General features: G+C 50.8%; 2 protein-coding genes across 7 annotated transcripts; one reads left to right on the forward strand and one right to left on the reverse strand.

Annotated features, from left to right (window-relative positions):
• Window positions 1-2,405: 2,405 nt before the first annotated feature.
• Window positions 2,406-9,706, forward strand: LOC117859259 (ACT domain-containing protein ACR3). Of its 6 annotated transcripts, none has more exons than XM_034742480.2 (10): window positions 2,406-2,560; window positions 2,801-2,924; window positions 7,098-7,170; window positions 7,361-7,444; window positions 7,557-7,602; window positions 7,708-7,822; window positions 7,927-7,994; window positions 8,109-8,759; window positions 8,864-8,965; window positions 9,067-9,706. In XM_034742480.2, exons 4-10 carry the CDS (start codon window positions 7,386-7,388, stop codon window positions 9,397-9,399), a joined length of 1,374 nt encoding a protein of 457 aa, XP_034598371.1. In that variant the 5' UTR covers window positions 2,406-2,560; window positions 2,801-2,924; window positions 7,098-7,170; window positions 7,361-7,385; the 3' UTR covers window positions 9,400-9,706. The 6 variants fall into 6 exon arrangements, with proteins under 6 accessions (XP_034598371.1, XP_034598378.1, XP_034598391.1 ...); XM_034742487.2 differs by having other exon boundaries at window positions 2,433-2,560; window positions 2,757-2,924; XM_034742500.2 differs by lacking the exon at window positions 2,801-2,924 and having other exon boundaries at window positions 2,495-2,560.
• A 184-nt stretch (window positions 9,707-9,890) lies between these two features.
• LOC117859300 (chaperone protein dnaJ 10) lies at window positions 9,891-12,780 on the reverse strand. Its single transcript, XM_072293446.1, has 10 exons — window positions 12,347-12,780; window positions 12,152-12,211; window positions 11,950-12,032; window positions 11,620-11,773; window positions 11,402-11,531; window positions 11,163-11,321; window positions 10,902-11,080; window positions 10,681-10,761; window positions 10,417-10,564; window positions 9,891-10,326 (listed from the first exon to the last, which is right to left on the reverse strand). Exons 1-10 carry the CDS (start codon window positions 12,431-12,433, stop codon window positions 10,253-10,255), a joined length of 1,155 nt encoding a protein of 384 aa, XP_072149547.1. The 5' UTR covers window positions 12,434-12,780; the 3' UTR covers window positions 9,891-10,252.
• Between the last annotated feature and the right edge of the window lie 3,622 nt (window positions 12,781-16,402).

Consider the following 16,402-nt stretch of genomic DNA (forward strand, 5'->3'; position numbering starts at 1 on the left):
CTTTCACGTACCATTGCATGACACACAATTGCCGGAGCCAAAAGGAACATATGATGACCATTGTGAATTGTGACGTCTTCGGCAGCAGCAGTCGTGGAGAGGATTTCAATGGAGAAAACAGACTCGCAATTGCAAGAAGCTCTCAAGTACGGTGCCTGAACAATTTTTTGCTCTAAACAGGAGGTCTATCTTCTTTTGTTTTCATGGAGAAGTACGAGTAGTTCTTGAAAAGAAAGACAAGTGTGAAAGCCTAGTATCTGGTAAAAAGGTGTTCAGGAGAACATAGCTTGTCTCATTTGTCCAGATAAGTTCGCAAGATTTATATCGGGAGGAAGAAAAAAAAGGATCTCTGATCGATAAAGCTTATCTGAATAGTACAAGTGGATGGTCATGCATCCAGGGCACCGGAGCGCGTGGTACGTACTGGAGAATGGCGATGGAATCCGAATCCTTCACATCGATCCACATCTGGACCTTAAATCCTTCATGCTTCTCTTTGTGCCCTGCGTTTGATTCTGATCGCACCACAAGTTGTGATGATCTTGCCAGCGCCAGCGCCAGCGCCAAGTTTGTTCTTTCACTACTGTTCCTGTATCAGCTGGGACATATGCACATCACAACCTTTATTTTCTTTTTGAGAAAAAAAACTAGGGCACAAATAAAGTTGACTCGAAATCATTCTCAGGGAATCGTTCTCTCATGGATCTTGCCCTATGTCAGCCATGGAATAATCCAAGTCTATTGCGTCCATACATTTTTCTTTTGCGACGCAACACAGCTAATAGAATACATACTCTGTGTTGTTTTCAGAGATGCTACTCGGCTAATAGTGACAGGAGCACTAGCTCAAAATTGCGAAAAAAGGGTAAATTTTCTAGCATGTTTTTTCTTTTGTGTGCCATCCATGTATTTTAGTCACTACATCGTGACGCCATATGCATAAGTTGAACTAGGATGGCGATGTTCGTTGCGGAAAGAAACCACATGTCAGTCCCACTAGGAGGTTGGGGAAAGAACCCATGGAGCACGGCTGCATGGGACAAATTCTAAAGCGGTTTATATGCATCTACCATGAAATTTTGCATTCAGTTTATATTTGATTAAAACCAGTTTGATTAGAACCATTGCCTATAGAACATAAAAATCCTAAATAATACCAAGATAATAAATGAAGTAATCTTGAGCACACTTATATTTAATTAAAAAATTTTAATTTCACCAAATACATGAAAACTATCAGGACAAACTTAAAACTTTAGGAATTTTCTTTGTGTGATAGATAGAGCAAAAGAGAAAAAAAAATATCACGGCTTTAGTTGGCAAATTACTTGGAAAAAATAACTATGTGTCTAGCTTGTCATGTAATCACAAATGATGTGTTTTTGTAGGAGATCTTCTTACGATATACGTTGTATATGTGCAAAACATCACTTGTTCACACGCTCATTCCAGCTATACATATAAGATATTTCTTGTTGCTATTTTGTGAGGAATGTGTATATCTTACAATTGGGATATCAAGATGACAACCACGTCTTGCTTAGTTGTACCATCTATCAACGCCATACCGCGGGTGGCACGGCGTGATTACTTAGCAATATGGTGCTACTTGTCGCATGTTACCGATACTTTCCTCTAAATGGGTGAGAATGCCATCCGAGCATGTATGCCTACACGAATGCGGTTTTGGGATGCCAGGATCGGTGTTAACCACATCATGATTAGTTGTACCATATACCAACTTATGTACCATGCATGGATGTCGTGATTAGCTAGCATCGCTTGTCGCACGCTACCTATAACTTTGTCATCGCGCAACACCACGACAATGGTTGTTTCTTTCATCCGAAGGGAGGAGAGCATCATCCAAGATTTGGTGAGGGGCGTGCGTGCATGTGCCTAGCATTTTTAGGACCTGCCTATATGATTCTCAAAGACAAAAAGACCTACCATTAAAGCATGCACGTCATTTCTTATTATTTTTTTTACAAACAAGAGGACCGTGTGGCTATATCTTTCGTATTTGGGATGCTTAGGGTTGATGACAACCACATCATGCTTAGTTGTACCATATCCGCCAATATTTTTTGGCAATCACTTGTCGCACGCTACCTACAGCTTTATCCCGCGTGCAACACCGCGCCAACGGTTGTTTCTTTCCTCTAAGGAGGATGGGAGTCTTGGTAGGCCATGCATGCTTGAGGCGGCTAGCATTTTACACCGCTTCTTATGACCGTTAAGAATGCGAGAATCATGTGATCGTATTGTGCGGGTTCAGGACGCTAGGGTCAATGACAGCCACGTCATGCTTAGTTGTATCATATCCGCCACCATTTTCTGGCATCGCTCGTTGCACGCTGCCTACAGCTTTACCCCACGTGCACCACCGCACCAACGGTTGTTTCGTTCCTACGAAGAGGGAGCTTGGGGAGGTGCTTTGTGTGCCTGCACCTAGCATTTACAGGGCCTATATAATCCTCCTACGGGGAGGAGGGAGGTGAGGGTAGAGAGCGGCATCAAGTGGCGGGCATATGTAGAGAGCTGCTGCTGCTGGTGACTGGTGAGTGACTCTCTCCTGTGTCTCAATTTGCTAGCTACGACTAGCTAGGGGAGGAGGCCCATTTGCGCCTCCCTCCCTCCCTCCCTCCCTCCCCGCTTGCTCATCCATATCTCCCTCCCTTTTGCCATTCCTTTTGTCGATTTGATTCTTCCATCTCCTGGCGCTCCCTCCCTCCCTCCTCTCCTCTGCCCCCCAGCATGCCCTGACCCCCAGGTTGCACTCCTCCTCCATGAGATGTAGGAGCAGCTAGCAGCAGATCAACACCTGGGAACGGGAAGCCAGCGGCGGCGGCGGCGGCGAGGACCGTCAGGATCGGAGGAGGCAGCCAAGCAGAGCATCAAGCGATCGCCACAGGAAGAGAGAGGTAACACCAACCTCGCCCCTAATCCACATCTGCTGACTGCTCTTGATTCCGATGATCCTCCGGCGGATTAGGAACCACCGGATTGTGAACGATGGGTGATTATAGATACTGGTAGAGGTTAGCCATTCCGGCGGCCTAGGCGCCTAGTAGCCTGCTGTGCGTCGCGCTCGCGCGGCGGCGGAGTGTTTTGCTGTGGGGATTTGTGCGCTTCGTTTATGTTTTGTTGTTGGGGCGCTGCGCAGCCACGCTGGATTGGGAAAGCTGGCGGCGGTGCGCATTCTGCGCTCCATGTCGCCGACGAGCGGGCCCCACCCACGCGTAGGGGAAAGGTTCCCCCGTCGCCGTCGGGAAGCGTAGTACTCGTACCCCGTCATGATTGATGATTAAGGACTAGCATGGCTGGCTAACCGTGAGCGGATCGGAGTAATGCTCGTACTTGCCGTTGACCAATCTATCTACCCCGTTGTTTTTTGTTCGAGTGCCGTTGACCAATCTACTCTACCCCCGTTTTTCTTTTCTTTTTTTTGTTCGAGCCCAGCAGATTTTTATGGTGAGCTACAGGCCAACGCCTGGCCAGCCTGCGCAGCGCAGAGAGGTAGGCGGCGGCTAGCACGCAGTAGCGCCTAGCATAGCATAGACCCTGGCGCGGCTGTGATGTGATCAGACGGCCGTCATCCGGCGGCGGCGGGGCACACTGTGTAAGCCACGAGACGCGGATTAATTCGTCTTTAATGTGAAATGTGAGGTCACAGGAGACGCCAATTTTCCGTGTCTTCTACGATAGGGTTATTGAAGACGCGTTTTGCCGATCCGTGATTCTACGACGAAGACGTGAATTAGCAAAACGCATCTCCAATGACCCTCCTCATTGGAGACATGTTTGTCGATCCACGTCTCCTGTGAGAGGATCATTGAAGACACATTTTGCTAACCGCGTCTCCTACGATAAATTAAAAATGGAAAAAAAGAAAAATTAGAAATAAAATATATATTATATACGTTGATCCACTGTATACTTACAAATACAACCCATCTCTCTTCTAACAGATACATGGCTATCAGTTTCACATATATATTCTAACATTCATGGTGAACATGCACTTTGTTTTTCCTATGAGCATCAAGAACAACTTAATCAAGATTCCTATCTCTAAAATCTGCTGGCATGGTGAAGACACGTAGAACAAGACCAAGACAAAAAGATTTCAGTGCCATCTTCCATTTACATTTTCCTGCAACCAATCCATAGAAATGAGATACACTAGATCTGAACCTAATTAAAGTACATATGTTTCTTTGCATAATCACTGTTGTGGTATATAAATCTAGCTGGGGAGAGAGATATGGGATTACATACCTCAAGTATTGCTCTGATGGCAAATAGGAAAAAGGTCGAACACTGCAGCCAGCCAGGGGCCTGGCCGGCCGCGCACGCTGGACGGCTGGAGCCGTCGGTGTCCGCGGGGCTCACCCGCCTCTCCTGCCGCATCTCCAGAAAGCGGCGAGCCTTTCGGTGGGCGACGAAACAGTACGGCGCGGCGTGGCCTGGGGGCCCGCCTGTCGGTGTCATTCGGCCGCGCCGCGCCGGCGCCGCAGCGAGCAGCCACGTAACGTACGCCAAGGACACCGTACGTGTGGTGTCGCTGCCACCTGCCAGAGTGGAAGCGCCGGTACCGGCACGCAAATGTCGCAGCGCCTGGTGCTCTTCTGCCTCGTGCGTCCTGGACTGGTCCTTCCTAGCAGCGAGACAGACGCGAGGGAGGATCCACGTGATGTGAAGACAGGCTGGGCGCTGCTGACCACGTGAAGAAAACGTGGCGACCTACAGTCCTACACCACACTACACTACACCGGCGTCCTCTACAAACACGACAGGCCTGGCTGCTGTTTGTGTTTGGAACGCAAAGAATTCACGCCCCCGAAAGCCGGAGTGTGTTTGGGTTGAGGGTCAAACTAGGTGGATCCGCATTTAGATGAAAAATAAGGTGGGTTGGGTTGAACCTAGAAGGAAATATACCCCTCCCCTCGGATGTAGGTCGAATGCATCCGCTCAAAACAAGCGGACGCACTCGATCCAGATGGACGCCGTTCGTCTTCGTTCATGCTTGCAGGCGAGTCGGCGTGGGGGAGGGAGGGAGGGGGCGACGGATGGCACGGGGAAAGGGAGCAGCGGTGGCCGGCGCGGTGAGGAAGGGAGGGGACGACAGCCGATGCGCGGAGAGGGAGGAGCGGCAGCCAGCACGGGGAGGGAGGGAGCGGCTGGCGCGGGGAGAGAGAGGGAGGGGCGGCGGAGGCTGGTGGGGAGAACTGGAGAAGAAGGATGGAAAAAAATTATAGTGGACGATACGTGGGACCCACGTACAATAGTTACAAACGGTGTTACAATGACATCCAATCAACACCTCTCAACTTTTCAACTAAACATGAGATAAGTTGGATCCATCCCTTTCAACTAAACACGAGATGGGTTGAACCCAATTCAAAAAAGTGGGATGGAGCTAACCCGTTCCCATGGATCTTGAAACCAAGCACATGCTTTGCTAGCCCTTCTCACTTGCCGCAGCACTGCTCCAGCACCTGCAGGGCTGCAGTTCTTCACGCCTTTTGTGAAGCCGGAGGGCTTTGCCGCGCCTGTGCCCATTGCTAGCTGCCATTTCCAGTTGGGTTGCCACCTAGCTCTTGGCTCCTGGTCGTCCATGTGTCCTCCCCCCCCCCCCCCCCCCCCCCCCCCTGGCGCCAAACCTGCTGCTGTTCCTGTACGGACCTGTGTCCTCGGTGTGCCTAGCTCGCTTCGTTGAGTTACCAGAAATGGACAATGGTTCCAACAACACTTTACCAGAAATGGACAAGCCTCGAGTGCACGGTAAAAAAGCCCCCCTGGTTGCATTGTCACCGGCCACTGTTACCGCAGTACCGCTGCCTACTCCCTCCTTCTCGCTCCCCCAAGAATTCAAACGTAATCAACTTTAATCAAATATTAAAAAAAATATTAATATTTATGATACATAATTAATATCATTAGATACATCGTTGAATCTATTTTCATAATAAATTTATATAAAAATATAAATATTTCTAATATTTTTTATAAATATAGTCAAATTTAAAAAAAAGTTTGACAGCACGCTTACCACGACGACAGATATTAAGCGAGAGAGGGAGTGCTCCTCTTCCGGCCGCTGTCATCCAGGCCGATCTGTTCGTGTCGCCCTAGCTTCTACTCACTGGGTACGTAGCTGATTCCATTTCTATGCTACAAATGGACGCTTCTCCCCTGCATTATACACGGTCGACAACACAAGTTTGGCCATCCCAGCATTCGCTGCTCCTTCCTTGTTTATTCGAAAAATTCGAATAGAAGGATTGAATTTGGTCACGGAAAGAAAAAAAAAAGGGCCTGCTTTGGAATCCGACGGCGTGAGGGCGCGGGGCCGCTAGATAAAGCGCTTGTCATTTGCCCGCCCAACCCCAAAGGCATTTCCTTTTTCCCCCGGCGCCCCAGTCACCCTGACGTGGCTCGCGATTCCTCGGTGCCTATTCTATTGCACACTGCTGGCAGCCCACCAGCCAGCGCGCGGCGGAGTGGCAGTTCCATCTCCTCGCCGGATTGGATTCCGGCCGCCAATAATTCGTCCGCTCCGCGCCGGCGCCATTTCGTGTGGCTATTCGTCGGCCTGAATCCAGCATCGCAATTCGCGGCCACATGTGCGCGCATATATGATTGCTGCCCTCTGGTTCACTTTGTTCGCCTCTCGATTTGTTCCGAGAGCAGGATCTTCCTACGGCGCTCCCTGAGGTGATCGCTGATCGGTGATTCAGACATTGAGAAGATGGGGGCAATAATAATGGCTTATAGAGGTCTAGGGTTCTTTGAGCATCCAACCACCATTGCCTTATTTTTACGATGACGATCCAGTTGAGTGCCTTCGTTGTAGCTGGTAGTACCGGCAGACATCGGTTCGATACGCGGTTGCGTCCTCTTGTCTGACGAAGGAACGCAAGTATTTTTTTTTCTTCTGCAACTTTGCGCATACTATGTGTGTTCACCTCTCCTCTCGGTGTCTGAATTCCTAGCAAAGTTCAGGGTATGCGAGAGGTGCAGTTTCTTTTGGTTGGATCAGATTTCCATTTCCTTGCGCGGAAACTTACGGACAACTGCTAACGGCTTTTCAGGGGATCCGAGGTGCTGCAGCTCGGGGTTGGCGTTTAACTGAAGCTCAGGCTGAAAATAAAAATCTAGCAAAAGGTATGTTTGTTCTCTCGTCCGTGATGATTGCGTCTTCTTTGGTAAGAAACTCATGATTGATTCCCTGTTCAATAACTGGACCGAAGCTTCTCTGCTCTTAATGATTAGGGATTATTATACATGGTTGACATCGAGTTTACTGTATATTTGCAGCATGACACTGCTACTCATATATATTTGTTTGTTTCAGTGGAAGGATTCGTTGAGTCGCGGAGATGCTGCCCTACTTTGATCCGGAGTACGAGAACTTCAACCAGCGCATCAACCCTCCAAGGTTCAACTTCAACACTAAACTGCAGAAATTCACGATTTATGGTCCAATGTTTCAGACTTTCAGTTCTCGTCTTTGCTGCTTCATTACTTAACCAAGAGTGGTAAATTTGCAGGGTGTGCATCGACAACACCACATGCAGTGACTGCACCTTGGTGAAGGTAAGATCCATTTTTTATCTCTTCAGCTCCACTGACAGATTACAGGGCAATGTTCCAAAGAAGAGCGCGCGCCTCATCTCTTTCGTCTTGCCTTTGGTGGTTCAGGTTGACAGCATGAACAAGAATGGCATTCTGCTGGAGGTGCTGCAGGTCCTGAGTGATCTCGACCTCCACATCTTCAAGGCATACATCACCTCTGATGGCGGATGGTTCATGGATGGTAAGACTAAGATATGCTCCCTCCCATTATTATACAATTTGTTGCCGCTCACTTAGTTCAGAGGCTGACGAGCTATACTCCTGCCATGTTGCTATTTGATGCAGTGTTTCATGTCGTGGATAAGCAAGGACAGAAGATTACTGATGACAAGACCATCAAGTACATTGAGAAGGTTGGTAAAACTTACAATACTTTTGTAGTATTAAAATTTTAACTTTACCAGCGTCAAATTTAGTTATCAGAGTCGAAAGAATGAACTGAAAGCTGTTACTTTTTTCTTTGTCAGGCTTTAGGTCCAGAGAGCAATCTGCTTGGCGCGAAAGGCAGCAACTCCCCGGGGAGGTCGGTCGGGCTGCACTCCATCGGCGACCACACCACCATCGAGCTCAAGGGCCCCGACCGGACGGGCCTCCTCTCGGAGATCTTCGCGGTGCTCGCCGATCTCCAGTGCAACGTGCTGGCCGCCGAGGTGTGGACGCACCGGATGCGCGTGGCCTGCGTGGTGTACGTCAACGACGTGGCCACGGGCCTGGCCATCGACGACCCCTGCCGCGTGTCCCAGATCGAGACCCGGCTGCGGCACGTGCTCCGCGGGTACGGCGACGGCGGCGGCGGCGGCGGCGGCGACGACGGCCGCGGCGCGCTCGCCAACTTCGCGGTCGGGTCGGCGCCGCACCACGTGGACCGGCGGCTGCACCAGCTCATGCACGCCGACGTGGACGTGGACGGCGACGCCGCGCCGGCGGCCTTGGCGGCCGGCGAGGGCGACAGGCCGGTGGTGACGGTGGAGCACTGCGAGGAGAAGTCCTACTCGGTGGTGAACGTCAAGTGCCGGGACCGGTCCAAGCTGCTGTTCGACATCGTGTGCACGCTCACTGACATGCAGTACGTCGTGTTCCACGCCGCCGTCTCGTCCGAGGCCAGCTACGGCATCCAGGTACATAATAATCCACATCCATCCACAGTGCTCCTGTCCTGCACACACCATGGAAGCTGTGTTCATATCAGCCATGGAGATTCATGGAGCTTGTTCTTATCCAGGAGCTGTACATCCGTCGCAAGGACGGCAAGACGCTCCTGAAAAACGAAGCCGAGAGGGTGATCAGGTGCCTCGAAGCGGCCATCTCCAGACGAGTATCCGAGGTACAGCACAATATTCAGAGGCATTTCCTGCTGCTCGTCTGATTCTACCGCGACATTTCGGTCTGTTGCTGACGCCGGCGACGCGCCGTACGTGCACACAGGGCTTCACGCTGGAGCTGTGCGGCAGGGACCGGGTGGGCCTGCTGTCGGACGTGACGAGGGTGCTCCGGGAGCACGGGCTGACGGTGGCGCGCGCCGACGTGACGACGGTGGGCGGGCAGGCCACCAACGTCTTCTACGTCCGCAACCCCTCGGGGCAGCCCGTGGACATGAAGACCATCGAGGGTCTCCGGGGCCGGGTCGGCCAGACCATCATGCTCAGCGCCAAGAGCGTCCCCGCCACCGTCGCCAAGGCGCCCGAGCCGGCCTCCGGTGGCTTGGCCAGGGCCAGCTTCTTCTCCTTCGGCAACCTCTTCGCCAAGCTCCGAGCCTGATCAAACTGATTCCGGCTCCAATTGTGTAATTTGGTGTAGAGATGAACTGAGGACTAGAGTAGTGGGACAGGGGGAGAGCAACTGTATGTGGCATGTAGCAGCTGTGGTTGTAGAGTTCATAAGGAGCCTCTACCAGACTGGTGGTTCTGTGCAATGCAGACTGCTTGTTGAGGTGCATCGGTGCATTGGGCTACCTGATCATCTGATCTGCATCGTTTTGCATCAGACATCCTGTAACCTGTTCAACCTGTATCTGATTGGTCAACCTCTCAGCTAGCTGAACATTTCAGCATTTGGCTCTCTGCAATTCTGCATGACTTCCATTGTCATCCATGTTTGAAGGGAGCAGTTAAGCCAACATTATCTAATTCTAAAAAAATTCAGTAAAAACTACAGAGAACAAGCCACTATCTTCTGCAAATGGCAGACGTGACTGCCGATATGAAGTTGCAAAATGTTTGCATGGAGAATACGATGCGCCGGCAACAGGATTAAATGCTGATACCTGAATTTACCATATCATTTAGGATCAGAAAATGGTTTCTTTACAAAACCTTGTCCTTTTCCTTTTTTTTTCAACATCAAGAACAACCAATTACATAAGCACAACACAATGCTGCTGAATCTATTTCAAAAAAGGGGGAAGGAAGAAGAGCTATTGTTCATGGGAGAGAAAAGGGGATCCCTGAAATCTGAACTGTCATTGTGCTCAACAGTGCTGAAGTAGCATCTACATGTGTATCCTTAAGATAAAGGATGGCAACGTATAATCCGATTCACATTGTTCTGAATCATATACTTGACAAAAGTCATGAACCGTTGAAACATCTATTGGTGTCTGCTTCTTTAGCACTCATTTGCGGGGTTCAAAATCATCGTCAACATCATAAGCTGGGTTGCACAAGCATCTGAACAGCCTTCCGATTCCCTGCACCACAAATGTACCGATTACTTACTGAAGATCGCAATACATAAATCAGTGATATACAACAAATATGCATGGTTATTGAACAATTTCCTGAGTAAACGCAGGAGTTCGATATGGCACCGTCCGAGCTATGTCATCATCTGAACTGTCATCTGAACTGCTGTCATCATCAAGAACTGTTCGTTTTGATGGCCCTGACGGCCCTGGCCCTGGCGCTGGTAATGCCTCCTTTTCCCTCTACTCATGTTCCATTTGATCAAACATTGAATTTGTAAATGTCAGTTTCACTGGTTCAACTCTAGATGCAGCACATCTCCATATAAATTGCATTAAGGAAAGGGAAACTGGTGTACCTGAAATATTTTCCCAAGAATTTTTAAGGCCGTTGCTCGGGCCTTCAGATCCTCTTTCTTGACATTGTTCTCGTAAAGCACCTAAATAAATACCTTGTCAAATCACATAAGCTTGATATGCGAACAATTTCAACAGATAAAATAAAAGACTATTCATAGTACAGACAGCTGTAGGCACTACTTCTCATACTGTGTGTTATCAGATACCTCAAGACACATACCATTTCACAAACATGCAGCAGAGTCATTTCAATGTCCACAACATTCAGCTTCCACAGTGAGCTCATCATCAGATCCTTGTTCATCCTCATCTGCAAGTCAACATCCTGCTCCGTGGCAATGCCATCCTTGCTACTCTGCCGGCAGGCCTCCTCTTGCAACTGCAACAGCTGCAGAGCTCCTGCATTTCTCCTTTTGCCCCCTCATCAGTCAGCAATTTTAATCATCGGAGCACAACCTGCTACGCGAAAAAAGTTTTTCACCTTTTGCTGCTGTGATCTGTGACTTCCATAGGTGGCCCTTGTTCCTGACCCACTCGGCCACGAATGGCACTCCTAGGTACATGGCCTTCTTGCCAAGCTCCTTTGCTGCTTGTCGAGAATAGACGTATCCAATGGTGCGAAGAATATCCAGCCCAGATGCTGCAAATGGACATTTCACAGTGAGTTGAATGTGAGAGAACATAAAAATATAAATAGTTTGATAGGATCAGAATACTGACAAGTGGTGGAGAGCCTCTTTGCCTCAGCTTCTGCACGATTAGCAAATCCTTCTTTGTCGCCACGAACATATTGCGAGAGGAATTCCTTGAGGAATCTAGCTAGCTTTTCCTCTCTTTCCCTTTGCACGTTCTTGATCACAATAAAATAGAGTGAAACCAAGAGCACTGCACCAAAATATGAAGTGCTACAATACCATCAGTACAGATAGTCAACTAACCCTGAGCCTGTCCTGAAGCTTTTCAGGGTTGTCGTTGTCGCTTGTCATCTCAGTGGAAGCCATTGTTGCCATTGCAAGATGGCCAACGTAGTCCTCGAACAGCTCGCTCCCAAAAAGGAGGGTGAAAACAACAGTGCCATCCAGTATGTTGTCCCTGAAATATTCAACAATCAAGATCGATCCACTGTATGGCCACTCTGGAGACACTAGCTCCACTTACTCAACTCTCAGAGTTCTGAAGTTCCAATTGCTGCTGAGTTATACCATCCTCTCATTTTCAAATTTTATTTTTGGAAAATATCAAATGTCAACTGGGTACCTAGTACCTACCTGGATATGCTGTTCTTGCCGTAGCCGTCATAGGCCTTCCTCTGCAGAGGGTCACTCAGAACCTGGTAGGCCTCTCCAAGAGCCTGGAAATCATCCAGACAGAGGGAAAAATCTCAGCTTGTCAGCACACGACACATTCACTCCGCTAAATCAAGTCGCCATCCAGCAAAGAATATGGACTGAATCAAGTTGCAGTGAGAACCTGGAACTTCTCGGCCGCCTGCGGGTCGTTGGGATTCTTGTCCGGATGCACCTGCCTCGCCTGAACACAGAAAAGGGAACCTGAACACTTGAGAATAATTCCCAAAACAAGCAGGAACCAAAAAGGCGTTTGCTGCTTTTGTTCGGGGAGAAGCTGAACAGCAGCAGCAGCAGCACACGAGCAAGATAGAAGGACCTTGATGTAGTAGGCCTTGCGGATCTCGTCGTCAGACGCGGCGGGGCAGACGCCGAGCGCGTCGTAGTACTCCATCTCCTTCGCCATCGCCGCCGCCGCCGCCGGTGCTGCTCGCTAACCAAGAACTCCTAGTCCGTAAGCAAGAAGCAGGAGGCCAGCAGCCGGGGCATGGACAGAGGAGGCGGAGAGGAAGGGTAGGAGGAGGCGAGCCGAGCCAGATGGAGGGAAGAAGAAAGAGTAAGGCGCATCATTTCATTCATGGCGCAGGGAAGGAGGGGAGCCCGTCCCCACAGGCCCATCTTTCCAGTGATGCGCACGCAGCGGCAGCAGAGCTGGGCAGGGCAGGGGCAGCGCGATGTGCGCGGGGCGTGGCGCGGCAGCCACACCCAGCCGGCCGCGCGGAAGAGAATCCCTTAAACAAATGCCCGCAGCGCGCCGGCCGGGCGGCGCGGGGTGGTGGTGGTGGACCTGCAACTGCAAGGCCTGAACTAGCCATTTCTCTCTCACCCTTTCTTTCTCCTCGGATCAAGAATTCAAGATCGAATGATTACCGCTATTGCTACTTTTTTTTTCCATCCAATTCTTTTTTTATCTCGTTCGGTTTGATTCCCGGTTTGGTCGATCGATCTCCTTTGCTGTTGTTTACCACGCCTTTCGTCATCGCTTCTTCTTTGTGCTTTAGAATTATTTTCTCCCTCTGTGGGAATTATTTGTTAAGTCTCGTTCTTCACTTTCTGCTGCTGTCTTCCACTTTTGTCTCCCCTCCTGGTGTGGCTGCTTACAGTTGTTACGAATGGGGCGTATGATTATGGCTTGTGGTCGCCGCATTTCTTGTGCAGTGCCGGGCAATAATTCATGTTAACGTACGATAGTTCATCAATGTATTTATTTATTTTATCCGTTTAGACTTTCAGAAAGGAGAAGATGCTTCGGCTCATCGAAAGAAAAAAGGAGATGCTATTTATGGGCTAGAATCAATCAAAGCTTATTTCAGTATTTGTTATAAAATAATCTGTTTTTTCACTTTTAAGAGGTTTGTTTTGTTTTCCATAAAGCCAAAGTATGAGTGAACAGTTTTTTTCTTTCCATTTTCACACACTGCTCCTCGTTGCATGTTGATCCCTCCGATGAGGTTGGATCAGGGTCTGTGTTGGGATCATTTGAGTCTAGTGAAACTAATAAAGGAAAATCCAGCGAGGACACACACTAGTCGGTAGTGTGCCCCAGTGTCCCCTCCCCCTGGGGGCGACCACCCCTCACTGCCGCTAGCCACCTCCCTCCCTGTCTCCCTCACCGTCGCCGGAGGGAACCGTCAGAAGCCCGCGCGGCTCCTTGGGATGGTGAGGGGGGGTCTCTCATCGAGTTGATCGCGTGCTCTAGACAGGGGCTGCGCGCGGCAACCTTCCTTCTCCAGGTGGCGGCGCGCTCGTCCCCGGCTGGCGGAGCGCGCTTCCGTGGCCTTGACGGCCGGATCCGGCAACGATGAGGGTGGATCTGGTGGGCACACGATGGGCCCCGTTGGGTGAGCTCGGGCACCACGGTGGCGGCCCTCGGTGGCGGCGGCGCGCCGGCGTAGATCCGCGGCCCTGGAGGCCGATGCCGGCGAGGCCCGGGGCGGATTTGGCGAGCCCGCAGCCAACGCGCGTCTCTGCCAACTTGGGCCATGCGTCACCTCCCGGTGGCGGCGTGCGACCGCGGTAGAGGAGCGGCGATGGACAAAGGTGGCCGCGCGGGGGTGGCTTTGGGGCGCAACCGCCAGCTTGGAGGGCGACTGCATGGGTGACGCTGATGGTTGCGGCAGTGTCAGCTTGCCGAGATGGCGGATCCGGAGCTCCAGCGGCCGGATCCGTTGAGCTAGAGGCCAGAACTATGCGTGGAGGCGACGGCGTTGCGGTGGCGCAGACGAGGGTGGTCTACGCGCGGCATGAGGAAGCATGGCGGCGGCGTCGAGGAGGAGACCTGCGTGCCGGCTCGAGATGTGTCGAGCCGCTGTGGGCGGTGACAATCGTACGCGACAACAGCTGCGGGTGCGCCGACGATACGGTGAGGCACCGTGGTGGCACAGTCGAGAGGGTGCGGCGGTGGCTGTGTGCGTGGAGCGGAGGTCGAGGGGTGGCGCATCTAGGCGGCGAGCACACCGGAGGTGGAGGTACGACGGCGTGGTGCGTGGAGGCACGGCGGCGACGCCGCCCAGGATGGGCTGTTGTGACTGTGGTCCGGGAGTGCTGAGCCGTGAGTGTGCAGCGAGGGGTTGGGATGCTCCAGGCGAAAGTTCTCACCGGCGTTTCTGTTGACGCCAGATTTTGACACGAGTAAAATCGGCGTTAGAAGTGGAAGAAATTGGGAGATGCGGCGAGATACAAGGGCGACGATTGGAAATCGGCCGATTGGTGCTACAGTCAAGGATCGGTTGGTTGGTGCTACAGTCAAGGATCGGCCAATTGATGCTACAGACGAGGATCGGCCGATTGATCCTTGGAGTTCCGCCTCGCCCGACCCCTGGTTTGGGATCGACGCGTCCGACCCTCCAAGGGAGGATCTCCGCCTCGCCCGACCCCTGATGTTTGGGATCGGACGCGCCCGACCCTCCAAGGGAGGATCTCCGCCTCGTCCGACACCTGAGGTTTGGGATCGGATGCGCTCGACCCTCCAAGGGAGGATCTCCGCCTCGCCCGACCCGTGAGGTTTGGGATCGGACGCGCTCGACCCTCCAAAGGAGGATCTCCACCTCGTCTGACCTTAGTTCCCAGGGTCGGAATGAGTCTGAGCCCTCGATATGTGGGTCCTGATCGGTTACCCCCTTGCCAAAGAGGTGATCGGCCGATTAGGAGGTTGGAATAGTTGGGCCGATGTGGGCTTAAGAAGGATTATGAAGATGAAGAGGGGGTCAGCCCATGAAGCGCGTGAAAATAGTACGAATCGTACTTGTAAATATTCGTTTTCTGTTTAAATTTAGGGATAGAGTTCTAGTCGGATAAGAAGTCGTTTGTACGGGGCTATAAATAGCCACCCTTGTAGATCTGTAATCATCATCAACTCAATACAACAAACTACTGTTTCCTCGTACTTACTTTCAAGCAGGCGACTTCGCCAACACTTTTTCTTCTTTTTCACGAGTTCGTACGGGTTGGCGGGGCTGCATCAACTTGACCTCCGCCGATCTTGTAAGTTCTGTTTATCGAGTAAATTCTATGCTTTAACTTCGGGTGCATCGCTGTCGTTTCGTTTAGATTTATTCATCAGTTATCAATATTTACTAGAATTCTAGGTTTTACCTGTTGTTCTAGTTTTATCACCAGTTATCCAGCTAGGAATCAGTAATTTTGGCTTTTCTTGTACTTCGCTATTTACCTATTTCACGTATAGCCGATCAGATCTGTTCCTAGTGTTGCTACTGTAGCGTTGTTTAGATTACTCTAGCAGTTTTCTTTATAAACGTTGCCTGGTAATCGGTTGCATCATAGCCGATTTCCTTATTACTGCAAATCGGCTGATTCGCTGATAAGCTTTCTCGAGATTGGAACCTTAGCCGATCGCAACCTCTGGGAACTGACACGTTTCTTTCCTTGCCAATCAACAGGTCAGATTGGCTGGCACGCCGCGCGAACCGCACCAGGGCGATCACTCGAACAGGAGCTAAGCAGATTCTCCCGGGTCGTGTGTCCGACGCTGGGAATTCGATCAGCCGATTTCTAGCGCCAACACACTTTTGGCACGCCCGGTGGGACCAATACAACCGCCACCATGTCGAAAGCTGCTGAAGTCTCCGAAGATAACGTCATCGAAGTGACAGAGGCAAATCTCAGGGACGACCAGAAGGAAGAACTAGAGAGGCAGACGGCATACTAACGGAAGACATGTCTGCAGTCCTTCAGTCGCACCAGGAGCGGGGAGACTATCAAAAAGGCTCCGTTTCCAACTCCCTGCCAGATCACAATCACCGAGGACTCGGACAAGATGTCCGAGATGGTCCAGCAATCCGTCTATCAAGCTTTCATCGATCAATCCCCGGTGCTTTCTAATACGGTGTACAATGCCATCATCAGCTCCTTGGCT

The sequence above is a fragment of the Setaria viridis genome, chromosome 1 (assembly GCF_005286985.2).
Source record: "Setaria viridis chromosome 1, Setaria_viridis_v4.0, whole genome shotgun sequence".
Classification (NCBI taxonomy): Eukaryota; Viridiplantae; Streptophyta; class Magnoliopsida; order Poales; family Poaceae; genus Setaria; species Setaria viridis.